Raw genomic sequence first — 14,219 nt, 5'->3', positions numbered from 1 at the left:
CCAAGAAGACCTATACTTCTTTCTGCCATGTTCACTGAAGCTTCTACTACATCTTACCACAGCAGGCATCTATCGTAAAGACTTACATGTTACCTTTTAGAATAGTATCTTTGCATGATTTTATATCAGGAAGCAGGGGAACACCGTAAAATATTTCACAATTAAGCAAAAAATGTTGCTTTATTAATCAAGTTATACTATGCTTAGTATTCTCCCTCAATTAAAAAAAAAAATACCAGGGTTACACACTCCTCCATATTACCATTATCCTCTGTAATTAAATGACTGAAATGTAAACAAATCAAGTTTGATTAAAATTGCCATCAAAATCAGCAGTTTTACAACTGCTATGAACTGTAGTTTTACAAATCTAGACTTTCAACAATGCCCAAGACAGGTGACTATTAAAACGTATATTTTCACATAATTTAAAATGCTGAACAGTTACAGTTCATCTTCAAATTCCTTCATTTGTATTCTGCACTACCAATTACAATTAATTTCAAGAAAGGCACCAGCTGTGCAGCTCCTTCTCCAAGAAGATCTACAAAGCAGAGCTGGCATCTGTACCAAAGGGAACAATACAGTGAGGGTTTAAAGAAATTCCTTTTAGATTTTCAGATGTAAAGTAACTCCTGGGCTAACTGAAAACTGAAGTGACTCAGACACTTTATTAATCTAAATAATACTCACTAACAAGGAAGGAGAGAGCAGACTTCACTTCTAGCATGTGTTTTGGATTTTTTTTAAACAACAGCAATTAAAAATCAAACCACCTCCAGCTTGTACATTCCACAGTTACTTTCTTTAACATGCATTTAAGTTATGAAGAAATATCTGTAAACACTCACCTCCCTAACAGACAGCTGTGCGGGCAGCGACACAGAAAATACAAAACTCATGAACTGGTAGTCAGCAGAATTAACCTTTTGGCATACCTGTAAGAGAAGAATTTTAATATTAAACCACAGCAATGGAACTGAGTTGATAATCTTTTAAGATATTCTTTATTCTAGTGTAATCACTGTAAATCCATGTTAATACACATTCAGATAGATGCCAAACATACAAACCAGAGTAATCCTAACAACTTGAAATACAAGCTTCTTTTTTTGTTAAAAAAATAAAAGGAGATGCTAATAAACTGTATCCTTATTGCTGTGGCATTATGAAACAACAAAACTCACTATTTTAAGGCTAAGACCAGCTATACCCTGAAATCTTTGCAACAAATTACACCACAGTGACCAAAGGCTAGAACAGCTGTCTCAAAATGCTTTTCTTCATGGCACTGATACAATTCTACAACAATAACAATGTTTAAGGTCCTGGGATAAGACAGGAGCAAACTGGTATCTACAGTATTAATAACTCTTCATTGTAAAAAATCATGTTTGTCACTGGAAATAAAGTAAGACCCCAAACATGCATCAAACATTCTGAAGTAGGCTAGCGAGAGCGGATGGCTAGACGTCTCTAGTGGACGTAAGCTTAAACACACATGGAAAAGAAGCCAAAATGTCAGTGATTTTAGTGAATGTTAACAAAGACTAACTGTGAGCTTTCAGGGTGAAATCAACATCTCAGACAACGAAATTTCCTTATAAAATAATCAGGTTTTGTGGTGCCTTAACAAATGCTGTCAGATTTTCCATTGCTACTCAAGAGACTAACTCTGAAACAAGTCTTAAAAGTGGATTCCATAAAAATATATATACTCTGCCAACGGAAACAAAAAAGAAACATCATGCACTGTAACAACAGAAACTATATACTATGCTATCTGTTTAGTCCCATTTTTAGATATATTCATGCTATTAGACAATTCTTTTCTATTAAAACTCTATTAAACATCTCAAACACAAATGGGATTTTTCTAGCTGATATTTGTTTGTCACATATGCAATTATATCGCTCAGAGATGATGTTTGCAACACTCATCATGCCCACATTCTCTCCTAGCTCATATCTTCTCAATTACCTACTGTCTGTCATATCACCAACACATTTTCTTCTGCTGCGGCTTTCTAAATAGTACTACATGGTAAAGACAGACTCATGCCATATTAGGAACATGTTCAAGCTGAAAAGCACAGCGTGTGATGCCTCCTTATTTTCCCTTCACATAGCAAAAGGGAAGAGAGGTCACCATTTACAGTGAGGTTTTCCTTGTAATCTAAGCAGCTGAACCTCAGGTTATCTCCTAAATTCATGTAACTGTGTATCCAAGTCATTTTCTTGGGAAAATGTGTTCCTAGCAGTCATTCCATTGCACCCGCACTGCTTTTTTTTTAAAAAGTCACATTATGGTCACCCTGACAAATTTTATTTCCCAGCTGCATAGGAGGTATGCAACCACTGTCAAAGAAGCTATACGTAGTTGAATGGCGCCATCTACATTTCAAATATTCAAAACAGATAAATGTTTCAAATTTTTTCCAGTATCTTTCTCTCAATTCTTCTCTGAATTGTTTAACTGTGTGGTGGTTTAAATCACCAGGTCTATACTGTGGGCCCCAACATACACAAGCGCCAATCCAAGTACACATAATGTTAATACTCATTATTTACCTTTTTAACAAAGTCAGCCTCGCACAGCTCCTGAAGAATTCCCAAACACACATTGCAAACCTTCACAGTTGAGTTCTCCATTGCAGTATTTTCAGCATTAACTGAAGAAAGCTGCTGGAGTCCTCTATCGTGGTTCAGATCATCAGGCCCTTCTTCTGTGTGTTCAAGTCTGATTCTCTTACAAGGTGGATCAACTATGTCAAAAAAAACTGTATCTTCTTGTTCCTGATTATTTTTCAGAAATTCTTTCAAATCCTTCATCAAATCCTGACACAAAAAGAGGAATCATACTGTTGTTGTTTTTTCCTCTTTTCTCCAATGCTGTAACAAGCACAATCACAATTCTAAAAGGCAGTACTAACCATTCCAGTTTAGCCTTAGTATATGTGATTAGTAACTTGGAATTCATACCAAAAGACATCCACAGAATTAAAAAGCTCCAAGCTGTGTTTCTGTCAAAATGTTATCCAGAGGAACTGAATTTTGCCAAAGAGACTTCTTTATCATCCAAGAAGAGTGAAAACATTTTACAGATCTGACTTGCAACAATGCATTTATCTTTGGCCCCATCGCTATTCAATGAAAATATATGTTTATTGCCCTTTCGTCATTTAGATTATATTATTTAATTCCTCCAACTTCATTAGCCCAGATTAGGAAGAGAGTTGGCTAGTAGTGTACGAGAAGAAAATGAGAGCAGATAGAGGTGAGGGTGAAATTAAATACATAGAGGAAGACCTTCATATAAAGAGAGAAGCCTACAAAAAATAAAGGATGTGCTGGTGAGGAAAGAGAACAACTACCTGCATGTCTCTGAATTTTAGGAAGGATAAGAGATAGAGGGAAGACACAGTTCCAAAAATAAAGATTTATAAAAAGGTCTTCAGTAACAAAGACAGCAGTTACTGTGTTGTTGCAACTCAGAAAAATTAGGTAGAGGTGCGAAAGAATAAAAAATGGCATACAGAATGAACACTTCTCAAATGATTAACAGAAAATGGAAAAGGGAGAAAGATGTTAAAACTGAATTCTGAAGATTCTAAAAATGAATTCTGGAGTGTCTAAACTTGACCTGAATTAAGACAGACACCAGAAGACACAAGCATAAAGGAAAGGGATTATACCAGGTAAATGGTCATGTTTATTTGGCCCACACAATGAGAGAGGTCTCAAAGAACCAATATGGAGGAGGAGCAAATAGTCAAAACCAAGTTGAGGAGTATCAAATACAAGAACAAAGGCAAGAATGACAATGCACAGCTAGGAAAATTTGAAGAACACTGAATTTCAGCACTAAGGTCAGCTAAAAAGGATGCCTGACAACACTGTGTTTGACTGATTGAAAAAGGAAGATTTATCCTTAACTTGTGCTCCGCAATTCTTCAGTTACAACCCCCTACCAATTCTACTGAAAGAAGAAGGAAGTATAAGGCAAAAACATTTGGAGCATAGAGGCAAAAACGTTTGGAGCATAGATGGTTCCTCCTCTGCATCAGCTGCATTGCCCACAGCTCCATTACTACTTACAATATTCAAGGAAAGAGAACAGATGGAAGTCATAGCTGCTCTGCTTCAAAAGTGATAGAGCTGTGCAGAAGCTAACATGCCCTGTGTTCTGGTGTCTTCAGGAAATACATAGCAACTTTCACAGTTAAAGTTAACATTTAATCCACAACAACTGACATATTCTATGATCCTTGTAATTTCTCAAAATTGCACAGTGTAGCAGCAGTCATTTTTCATACTTCATTCTGCAAAGTGTTTTCCTCTCAGGCAAAGAGCCCAAGAATACAATCACCTTCTCCTCCAAGGTAGTGGAAAAACACTTCATTCATATGTTGACACATTCTAATTAGGAATACAAAGAACAAACCTTGTATGAACGTCTATAAAGTGTCTGTGATCCCACGGAGCAGAACCTCAAAATACATCGTGGGCAAGTACCAGTGTTCAGTAACAGCTGAACAATTGGTCTGTCCTTTTCTGTTAGTGAAGACATGCTGGATAATTCTAAAATTTAAAAAGAAAACAAAAAAACAAAAAAAAACAACTTAGAAGAAACACAATGTAGCAATTCAACAATAAAAGGATTCTCTTAACTGCACCATATTTAGAATCCTTGGATTTTTTTTTTTGTCCTCTAGAAAAGTTTAGGATACATTGGTCCTAAATCAAAGGCACAACAGAATTGGAAGACCAACCCAAAAAGACAACTGACTTAGGGAAAGCTTCCGTACTTCCTAGAAAAATCTGAAGTCAAGAGTTCTGACAAAGCTATGGTGACCTTTTCCCCAGAGTTTTATCTTTGATAAAGTGCATTATGTGACATGTTATTCTTTACTGAATGGAGAAGGCCAGTGGAGCTAAGACATATTAAGCCAAATGTAAAATGGAAATTCCTTCTAAAATTGTAGCAACTACAGAATCACCATTAAAATCACACCGGAATAAAACAAAAAACAGAAGCCATCTCCTTTTTTCACACAAAGCCTTAAAGGCAAATGAAGTCTTTTCTATCCATTAGCCCCTTCAATTTTTTGAGATTTCTTATTTCCCATCTCAAATATAGGACTACCGTTCTTGTGAGAGATCTCATAATGCTTTTTTTCCTAAAAGATTATGGCTAATTTGTTTTCCTGACACTCTCTCTGCCCAGAATTTGAGAACAGACTCATTTACTTGGCTGAAATTTAATAATGGGATAGAACTCTCAGCAAACTTAAGTTCCTGCGTTTTTAGAAAAAAATGGAAAAAGAGAGATTCCCCGTGAGGTGCTCACCCTTACTGGATATCTAGCAAAGTTTAGGAGGCACATAAGAATAACCACAGTTGCTCAGACCAAAGGTTCAATTAGTCTACTGCCACCCAAAGCACGGATAAACAGATGCCACAGGAAGATACAGGTGTGCAAGGCATATCCCTCTGCCAAGTGCTCTCTGCTTCCATTTATTTCTGGTTTGGAGGATTCCTTTGACCTGGTGTGGTTTGCCTGTTGGTAATCCTTAACAGATCTCTCCTCCAGTCCTTCCCCAGCACCTCTTTGAAATTCTTCTGCCTCTACATTCTTTGGCAAGGAATTCCACAGTACCTACTGACAGATGAACCACCTGATTTTGTTTTGGGCTTAGCTCCTCTAAGCCACATTTGATAACCCCCTATTTTTTGTATTGCAAGAGGCGGTGCAGAGGCAAGATATATTGGTGTTCTCCATGCCAGCCACAATCTGTTACCCTCTGATGTACTGTCCTACTCAGGAGTACCTCACACAGAAATATCTCAGCCATGGAAAACCTTCACAGCACAGGAAAAGTTATTCGTTCAATCAATTTAGTTTCTCCCGGATTTGGATTCTTTATGGTGAGCTGCAAAAACCAAGGACTATCTAGAAAACATCAAACCTGTTTTTAAAAAGAAAACAAACCAACATACTTTTAGGTATGTTAGCTCGATTCAGCTTTGTGAGACTTCAACACTTGCCACAACAATGTTTCGCGCGACGACCGCCGGAACCCAGAGATTTAAGCAGAAAACCACCGAGAAGCTCCTTAAGAAATCTGAACCGAACTCAGGCGCTGCACGGCCGCAGCCCGGCGGGGACGGCAGTCACCGCTTCCCCCGCCGCCACCCGGGAGGGGACAGGACGGAGTGCGACGCGCCTCCCGCGGCCGCCCAACGGCGCAGCCACGCCGCGGCCCCCGCGACACCAGCAGATCGCGATCGCGACAAGGCGAGCGCTGAGCGGCCAGCTCAGCACCCCCGCTCCCGGCCCGGACACCTCCGGTTTCGGTGAGGGAGCCCCATAACCCACCACGTTGCGTATACACACACCAGCGCGCGCCCCGGCGGTTAGAACCGTTACAGCCCCCCACGCTGAGGCGCCTGAGCCGAGGGGAGAATGGGGACCGCTCAAGCACGAGGCCCCCCTGCCGTAGGAGGCCGTAGGAGCCGCAGATGAGCTCTGGGCGGCGGCGGCGACCGCCTTCGCCTCCGCCACCCCACCCCGCTCCGTTCCCCACAGAGCAGCGATCACCTCACAGCAACCCCCACTCCACGCGCGGCCTCGCCCCTCCTTCCCGGGCGGCCAGCGGAGCCAGCACAGGCTTGCGCAGAGGCGAGGCAGAGCGCATCGATGGGCCGGCGCGGCGGGAGGCCCTGCCGGAACGGCGGGTGGTGAATAGCTCGGTGCTCCCGCGTCGCGTCTGCCGGTGGGCGGGCGGAGGAGCGCGGTGGGCCTGGCTGGGCTGGGCTGGGCCGGGCCGGGCCGGGGGCCGAGTGGGGCTCGCAGTGAGGCGGAGATGGCGTCGCAGCTGCCGCCTCCCAAGCCCTGGGAGAACCGGCGGCTGGCGGGCACGGTGGCGCCGGCCTTCCAGTGAGTGCGTGCGCCGGCCCGCGGCCGGGTAGAGCGTTCACCCCCTCAGGGCGGCTACGCCTCCCCTCCTCGGGCGTCCTGCCTTGGCCTTCTACCCTGAGGCGAGCTCAAAGGTCGGGCCCAACCGGGCAGTACCTCCGCGAGCTAGTGGCTGAGGAGAGCGGCAGGGGGTTTGTCGGTTTAGGTCACCCGGGGGCATGGGTTGCCTGCTGGGGTGGTTTTGGGCCGTTGTGCCCTGCTTTGTTGAGGGGTCGTGTGCTGGGAGGTGTCTCTGGTGGATTCCCCTTCTCGGTGAGGAGAAGGGGGTGGGAGGCTCCCGAAAGCTACTGCCCTCAAAAACCCTACCTGTGTCTGTAGAAAGTTACATATTTAATATTGTGAAGGTAAAGCTGTACTTGTTGCTAAGAGTGGAGAGAGTGTGGGGTATCCTTTCCTGGGGATTATATAGCTGTGTGTGTGTGCCTCCGCAGAACGGGAGAAGCGGTGTGGTGGTGTCCGCAGGAACTGGAAAAGATTCATGCATCAGTCTCTCAGGTGTGCTCACCCGGGAATCTGAGCTTTTCCAGAAAATCCAATCTGCTCACCGAGACAGTGTTTGTAAGCTCCTTTGTTTCTATTAGAAATGAAGGAAAGCTTGGCAGCTGAAGATCAGTCTTGGTTTTCATTTGGTGCTCGCGACTGCAAGTTGAGTAAGCTGAAACTGAGCAAAAGATTAGCCCAAGACTAAACGTTCAACAGAAACTTTTCTGCTTTCACTGCAAGCTGAAGCTTGCTGAGCAAGAAATTTGATGTTAAGTTTTCCTGGTGGCGTTATCTAGCTCATTGTCAATTGCTTCAAGCAGCTTTAAAAGCGTATCGCGGAGAGGTGCCGTATGACTGAGTAAGTTACAGTACCTCTGTTTTCTGTGATAATAGCTTAGTTTTTGCTTCTGTTTTTAACTCCTAAGAGAGTTAAAGTCTATGATGGGAAAACCAAACAGAGTAAAGATAAATATTGTTCTTTGCTGTGGAAACCTGTAAGTTTTGCTGAGACGAAGTTGTTCCCTACCTTATACAGAAATAATATAGCAAGCATGCTTCACATTGAAAGTAGGGCAGAAAGAAGCAGCTCCATAGCAATTCAAACTTGACTGTTGTTCTTCTATTTTTTTGTGTGAATTTAATGGACTGCCGAAGTGGGAAGTAATGGGATGAGGCAGTAAATATAGGAAATGATCAAAATGTGTGACTTTTAGGATGATATGTGATTAGCTTTTAATGAAACTGCAAAAGTTGGACAGCTGCTTGACAGTACTCAAATACCAGTCTGGTACTTGCAGAGTCTCATTTCAAAGGGCATAGATAAAATGACCTAAACTTTTGGGCATGTGAAGGAATAGAAGTTCTCTAAATTAAAAACAAATAATTGACTCGTAATACCTCTTTCTGCCAGCTATTAACAGTAATAGAGCCTATCCCTAAGCGTGCTACATAAAGGTAGTTAGATAGTTTGGGGAGAGTGGGAGATTGGGGGACCCAGAACCCTTGCATATGTTGTTGTATAATTCCTTGGATTCTCAATTAGGTCACACCACCCTTTTCTCTAAGGGCGGATTCAAAGGAGCTCTCAGACTTCCTTCCTGTTGTACCATTGGTTCATTGTATAGAAGAGCTGAAAACAAGTATTGGAAATAAATCTTTCATATTGCAAAGTTCATAAATATTACTGATAGTGCATATGAGAGGCCTTTGTGTGCAGCAGAATGACCCAGGTGTTACAGCATCAGGTTTGATGCATCTAGATGTAGCATTTCATGCTTTGTTAGTCAATACAATAAATAGACAGAAAGTTTTTCCATGTGTACATTTCAGATATGCTGCGGTTCCATATTTACACTAAATACATCATGTTTTGAGTTTTTTTTTTTCCCCTGAAAGACCTGTATTTCCTGACTAGATTTTTTACTTTGCACAAACATTGTGCAATGTACTGAGTGTTGGGCTACCAGGTTCCCCATCCTGGCGCTACTGAAACACACTGTCCTATTTATACGGTTAGCCATTAACTCTGGGGAAATGAAATTACAAGCTTATTTTGAGTGCTGATCTTTCTTGTCTGAATTTGTTTAGGTCTGCTGACTTGGGTGGCAACCTGCTGACCAGGCCTGGACAACCCACAGTTGCACGAATACCTCCACCTATTTTGCCAAGACCATCTCAGCAAACCGGAAGCAGCAGTCTGAGCACTTTCAGGCCAGCATATAGTAGTTCTTTTTCTCCAGGCTATGGTTCATATGGAACCTCTTTTTATGGAAGCTATAGTCCTTACAGTTACGGATATGGTGGTTTGGGTTATAACCGCTTTCGTACAGATGACATTCCCCCCAGCAGGTTTGTTCAGCAGGCTGAAGAGAGCAGCAGAGGTGCATTTCAGTCCATTGAAAGTATTGTGCATGCGTTTGCCTCAGTCAGCATGATGATGGATGCTACTTTTTCAGCTGTGTACAACAGTTTCAGAGCTGTGTTGGATGTAGCCAATCACTTCTCCCGCCTCAAAGTACACTTCACAAAGGTGTTTTCAGCTTTTGCTTTAGTGAGAACTATAAGATACCTATACCAACGACTGCAACGATTACTGGGTCTGCAGAAGAGCTCTGAGAATGAAGATTTGTGGGCTGAAAGTGAGGGGACAGTAGCTCACGTTGGCCTTGAAGATAAGGTGGCTAACTCTGCAAAATCCTGGCCTATTTTCTTATTCTTTGCTGTTATAGTGGGAGGTCCTTATCTGATTTGGAAAATGCTTTCTACATACAGTGACGAAGAAACAGGTAAAGATGCTCTGCAGCACGAGAGAAGTGCAGCATATATTGTTCATTTTGTTATCACATGGATAGCAATTAATCGTATACTACAGTAATAGAAGTTAATAGATGCTGGGGCACAATACTGGATTTTAGGCACGTGATACAAGTAACAGCCTGTTTAAGTATCCAGTTGCTGAGTTAGGATGCAGTTTCATGGTAAGTGTGTGATTCCAAAATCATGGCTCCTTTCTGTTTCGGTTTCCTGTCTATTAGATGTGGCAGTTTGGGCGGGGAGAAAGTATTGGTTGGATTGACTCAGCAAATCATGCTTTGTTTGTTACTCCTGGCAGTTCTCTATTGGAAAAGTTTTAGCAAGGAAGTTAGTGTTTTCTTCATTTTCCTTTTTTCCAACGCTCTACGCCACCAAACTTCATAATTCAAAGCAGATAAACTTTTAATTTCTTTGTGGAAACAGTGTCTAGTAACTGGGTGAGTGGAGAAGATGATCATGTAGTTGGAAGAGCAGAATATGACTTCAGTGCTCTCTCAGAAGAAGAAATTTCTTTCCGTGCTGGTGACATGCTGAAATTAGCACCCAAAGGTAAACTTCTAATTTTTTATTTATTTGCTAATCACATGTGAAGTAAGTAATGTTGTTAGAATCTGAAAATGAAAACAAAAAAACCCCACCTTATTTGACCAAACTCTTCATCCACACCAATTTTTTTTTTTTTTTTGCCTGTAAGTTATTACTTGCATTGTAGTAAAACTTACTGAGTAGTTTTGTTCAATTTCACTAAGATACGATACAGCGTAAACTTACTCAGGGAGTGCTTTGTGGTTACCCGTGTGGTTATCTTTTTCTCACATGTGCCGCAGAATTGTGAAAATCCCTAGGCATCTGCAGTACGGTGGTGTCTTCGATTTCAGAACATCTTGCACTTCACAGTAGTCTTCAGCTCAGCTCACCTCACCAATGCAGTTCCTAGTCGTTTATTTTGTGACATAATTTCTATTCATCTTTTACACACAGTTATTTTCTCTGCATGGTGAGCTGTTGTCATCTACCTTCTGGTGTATTTGTGCCTCAACTGCAATATATTTTGAATTGTTTTGTAACTTGATGCATTTGAATTTTCTTCTACAGAACAACAACCCAAAATCCGTGGTTGGCTTTTGGCTAGTTATGACGGCCGAACAACAGGACTTGTGCCAGCTAATTACATCAAAATCCTGGGCAAAAGAAGAGGTAGGAAAACAGTGGACCTGGAAGGGATTACAGAGCAACGGCCAGCCTTTACCAGCACATCTGTTAGAGGATCCATTGCTACTGTGACTTTAGAGGAGCAGGAAGCTGCTTTTGATTCTGTTTTTGCTGGAATTAATAAAGTTCCTGTTGCGTCTGACTCCACTGTGGTTAGTGGAGAGAAACAGGAACTCTAATGCACTTCGATCAACAAAGCAGCTGAACTGTGCTTTATTGATAAAACTTATCTTGAAAATCTGTATTGTAGTGGAACACTGATGGGTCTGTACCAGTTATTGCTGCTACTGACTGGGGAAGGGATGGAGAAATGGTTGCTCAAATTTGAAGTATTTATTTTTGACTCATCTAAGGCTGTACATTAGTGACTACCCAACCACCTGGCAGCAGCTCTAAGATCTTGAGACGAGGAGGATTGGGTCATTTATAACACAGCAAACAAACAAAAGAAAAGACTGGGGACTCCTGGACTATTCTTGTTAAGGAGAAAAACTGTTGGTGAAATTTGGAGATCAACATCCGGTCTTCATTGGAATATTAGCTTGACAAGAGGCCTCTTCTATAGATGTGCAAAGGGAAGAAAGATTTCTGTAAGATGTCCTCCAAAACTGGGTGCTAAGGACCATAAAATAATAGTGCATTGTTTTCCTCTGAAAGGAGGGAGAATTGCAGGAGGTTTAGGTGACAATAGAATAGTTAGAAGTTGCGTGCTTTTCATAAGAAGTAGGGCTTCTGTCGTAAAGACAAAAAAGGAACTTGCGAGAAAGGAGGGAGAAATACAGTTTACAAGGGGCAGGGAGGCTTCAGCAGTAGTTATAACCAGTTCTCTTTTGTTTATTAAAAGAACATTAGTATAAAGGGTATACTGCAGTCAGGCGCTTTCCATGGCTATTAACTAGTAAAATAACTTTGCATCACTCCTAGCCATTTTGTGTTGTAGCTTGTTAAACCACCTATCAGTAGTCTATCAACTGCCATCAGCATCTCAACTTATTTCTGTTCTTTTTTGGTCTTATGTGAATGTCAAAATACCTATACTGCCTTTTAGCGCCGTAGGAAAACATTGGATTGGGGGAAGTTTAATATCATTTGAGTGGCAAAGAAAAAGTGACATTTCTTGCTTATTTGTGTTGGTTAGCTAAGGTCGTGGAGTTAGCTCTTTATGCTGCCTTTCAGGTGGTAAATTGTGCCTCTGCCCAGAAAATTTGAGAGCTCTGGTCTATCAAAAGCCATAAAAACATTAAGACTGTTCAAAGTATTTAGTATTTTCTTCATATTGGTGTTTGAGAATTCTGTATAGAAATACTGTTTGTTTTTTTAATGAAGCAAAGATAATTAAAACTTTTTTCCTTGTAATAGATATGTATAACATGTTGAGCTTCTGAAGGTTAGAGCAATGGACAAAATGACTAAAGCTTGTCTTGATCATTAAACTAGTTTTTTTTTTTATTGTAAAGGTACTCAAAAGTGTTAGTGAAAGCACGGCACACACCTTTGCTTAATTGATCAGTAGTTTCAGTTTGACTGTTTCTACAGAGATCTTCAACACCCATTATGTGTTAGCAAAGCTTTCAGTATTCATACTTTAATTACATTTGCTGGCCTTGAGTTCTTAGAATTCTATTCACCACAAAAAAACTCTGACAAAAAAAAAATGAAGTGAGCACAGTTTTATTGAGGTAGAGTGGCTGCAAAGATGCATATTATGCTGGAACCTTGGATTTTAAAGTAATCTCTAGATGCCTGTTGTTGATAATGGCAGCCAGAATTTAAGTGGTTGGGCTCAGGTATTGGGAGATGGTACGAAGAATCATTTTCACTAGATTGTTAGATCATCAAGTGCAGAGGAAAAGGAAAGAGTAGCTAAAGGGCAAATAGTAAACCTAGCTTCAAGTTTCCCAGGTTTAAAACGGAACACGTTCTTGAGACATTTCCCTATATACCAGCACGTTGAAGAGAATTATGTTTGGAAATGACATCTGTTGCTGAAATAAAAATAGCAAATAATCCTGAAATATAAAATACAGAGAGGGAAAAGGGGTGCGGGGGTGGTAATCAAGCGCACAGTTCTACTTACAGTGTGTGTTCATGGAGGCAGTTAATTTACTGTTGTTAGTTTCAATTAACGGACTGCAGCCTCTCCTGTCAGTGGAAGATTTCAGTCAGAGGAATGGTCTTTAAATAAATTAATACATAAACCCAAAAGTTTTTGTAGCATATCTGTTCAAATAGACTTCTGTTTTCCTGCTCAGAACATGTTGGGAAGACAGTACCAGGATGTTTGTTAGAATCTTTAAATCTTACTAATTTTTAGAAAGAAGAGTTTAATTTCACTTTCTAGTCATACTATTTTGAAAAAAGTTCTTTTAGTAGGAAGATAGGTTATTAATAACTTCACTGACTTGTCTTTATAGTAGTTTGACTTAGTCTGCCAACTGGTAATTGTCATAACGATATCTGCTAAATCTTAAGAATTTTGATCTTCTCAATTTTGTGATTAATGGGAAAAGAAGGCTCTGAGGAGGTGGAAGTTATTTAACTCAATTGTACTGATTGCAGAAGGGTATTAAAATTCACTGAAGTAAAATATATGCTGTGCTTTAAGATTTTGATTTATTTTTGTTTTTAATGCAGAAACTAGCATCAGGAAAAAAGTGAGTCTTATGATTTCATTGTCTATGTTTCTGCCCATATGTCAGGCTACAGAAAAAACATCTAAATGAATGCCGATTGGTTGACAGGCTGCTCAAGACTTGCACAACTTTAGCAAGGTGAGAAGATTAAAAGGAGCAGGTGTGGCTGCAACAGGAGTATATAGAAGGGGAGATCAGAAAAGAGATGCTGTTGAAATATTGCTGAACTTCTGCATTAGGCAATTGACTCTGATTTTATGATCTGTACATACAAAGTTACCTTTATGTTATTCTTTCGAACTACTTATATACCTGTAGCAGACCTAGAAGTCTGCACCAGAGCTACAACATTTGTTTATATAATGCTTTCGCTTTTCATCTTACTTTAATCATACTGATACTGTTTCACATACAAACCATTTTATGCTTGAATACTGTCTGAACTAATGACAGATGCCAGTTGTGACTGGTTCTCTGGGTGCTAGCAGCATATGAACATGCACACATTCAGGTTTCTGAATAATAAATTAGAACTACTCTTTTTGTCTAGCAGAACATAATAAAATTGCTTCTTTTGCACAGGTTCTGTGGAGCTAGAC

At 40.7% G+C, this 14,219-nt stretch overlaps 2 protein-coding genes across 5 annotated transcripts in view; one reads left to right on the top strand and one right to left on the bottom strand.

Annotated features, from left to right (window-relative positions):
- The window catches only part of PUS10 (pseudouridine synthase 10), a 41,008-nt gene extending 34,314 nt beyond the window's left edge, over positions 1-6,694 (bottom strand). For 2 of the 3 annotated variants that reach the window (XR_012763133.1, XM_075413556.1), the window contains exons 1-4: positions 6,400-6,694; positions 4,445-4,581; positions 2,572-2,838; positions 852-938 (exon numbers count right to left, since the gene is read on the bottom strand). Coding sequence is in view for 2 of the 3 variants with exons in the window: in XM_075413556.1 (XP_075269671.1) it covers positions 852-938; positions 2,572-2,838; positions 4,445-4,570 (480 nt within the window). In the remaining variant the exon portion in view is untranslated. The remainder of the gene's footprint in view (positions 1-851; positions 939-2,571; positions 2,839-4,444; positions 4,582-6,399) is intronic. The other variant, XM_075413557.1, reaches the window with a different exon arrangement.
- Positions 6,695-6,817: 123 nt separating this feature from the next.
- Positions 6,818-13,578, top strand: PEX13 (peroxisomal biogenesis factor 13). Of its 2 annotated transcripts, none has more exons than XM_075413559.1 (4): positions 6,818-6,940; positions 9,050-9,747; positions 10,199-10,324; positions 10,871-13,578. In XM_075413559.1, exons 1-4 carry the CDS (start codon positions 6,867-6,869, stop codon positions 11,164-11,166), a joined length of 1,194 nt encoding a protein of 397 aa, XP_075269674.1. In that variant the 5' UTR covers positions 6,818-6,866; the 3' UTR covers positions 11,167-13,578. The 2 variants fall into 2 exon arrangements, with proteins under 2 accessions (XP_075269674.1, XP_075269675.1); XM_075413560.1 differs by lacking the exon at positions 6,818-6,940 and adding an exon at positions 6,958-7,820.
- Positions 13,579-14,219: the final 641 nt, after the last annotated feature.

This window comes from Opisthocomus hoazin, chromosome 2 (assembly GCF_030867145.1).
Source record: "Opisthocomus hoazin isolate bOpiHoa1 chromosome 2, bOpiHoa1.hap1, whole genome shotgun sequence".
Taxonomy (NCBI): domain Eukaryota; kingdom Metazoa; phylum Chordata; class Aves; order Opisthocomiformes; family Opisthocomidae; genus Opisthocomus; species Opisthocomus hoazin.
The sequence above is the reverse complement of the archived record's forward strand: the minus strand, read 5'-3'. Positions and strand labels throughout refer to the sequence as shown.

Excerpts from the sequence above, each read along its gene's own strand:
- PEX13 (XM_075413559.1), top strand. The coding sequence starts at position 6,867 with ATGGCGTCGCAGCTGCCGCCTCCCAAGCCCTGGGAGAACCGGCGGCTG. Across the intron at positions 6,941-9,049 it reads ACGGTGGCGCCGGCCTTCCA|GTCTGCTGACTTGGGTGGCA; the intron begins GTGAGTGCGTGC and ends GAATTTGTTTAG. Across the intron at positions 9,748-10,198 it reads ATACAGTGACGAAGAAACAG|TGTCTAGTAACTGGGTGAGT; the intron begins GTAAAGATGCTC and ends TTGTGGAAACAG.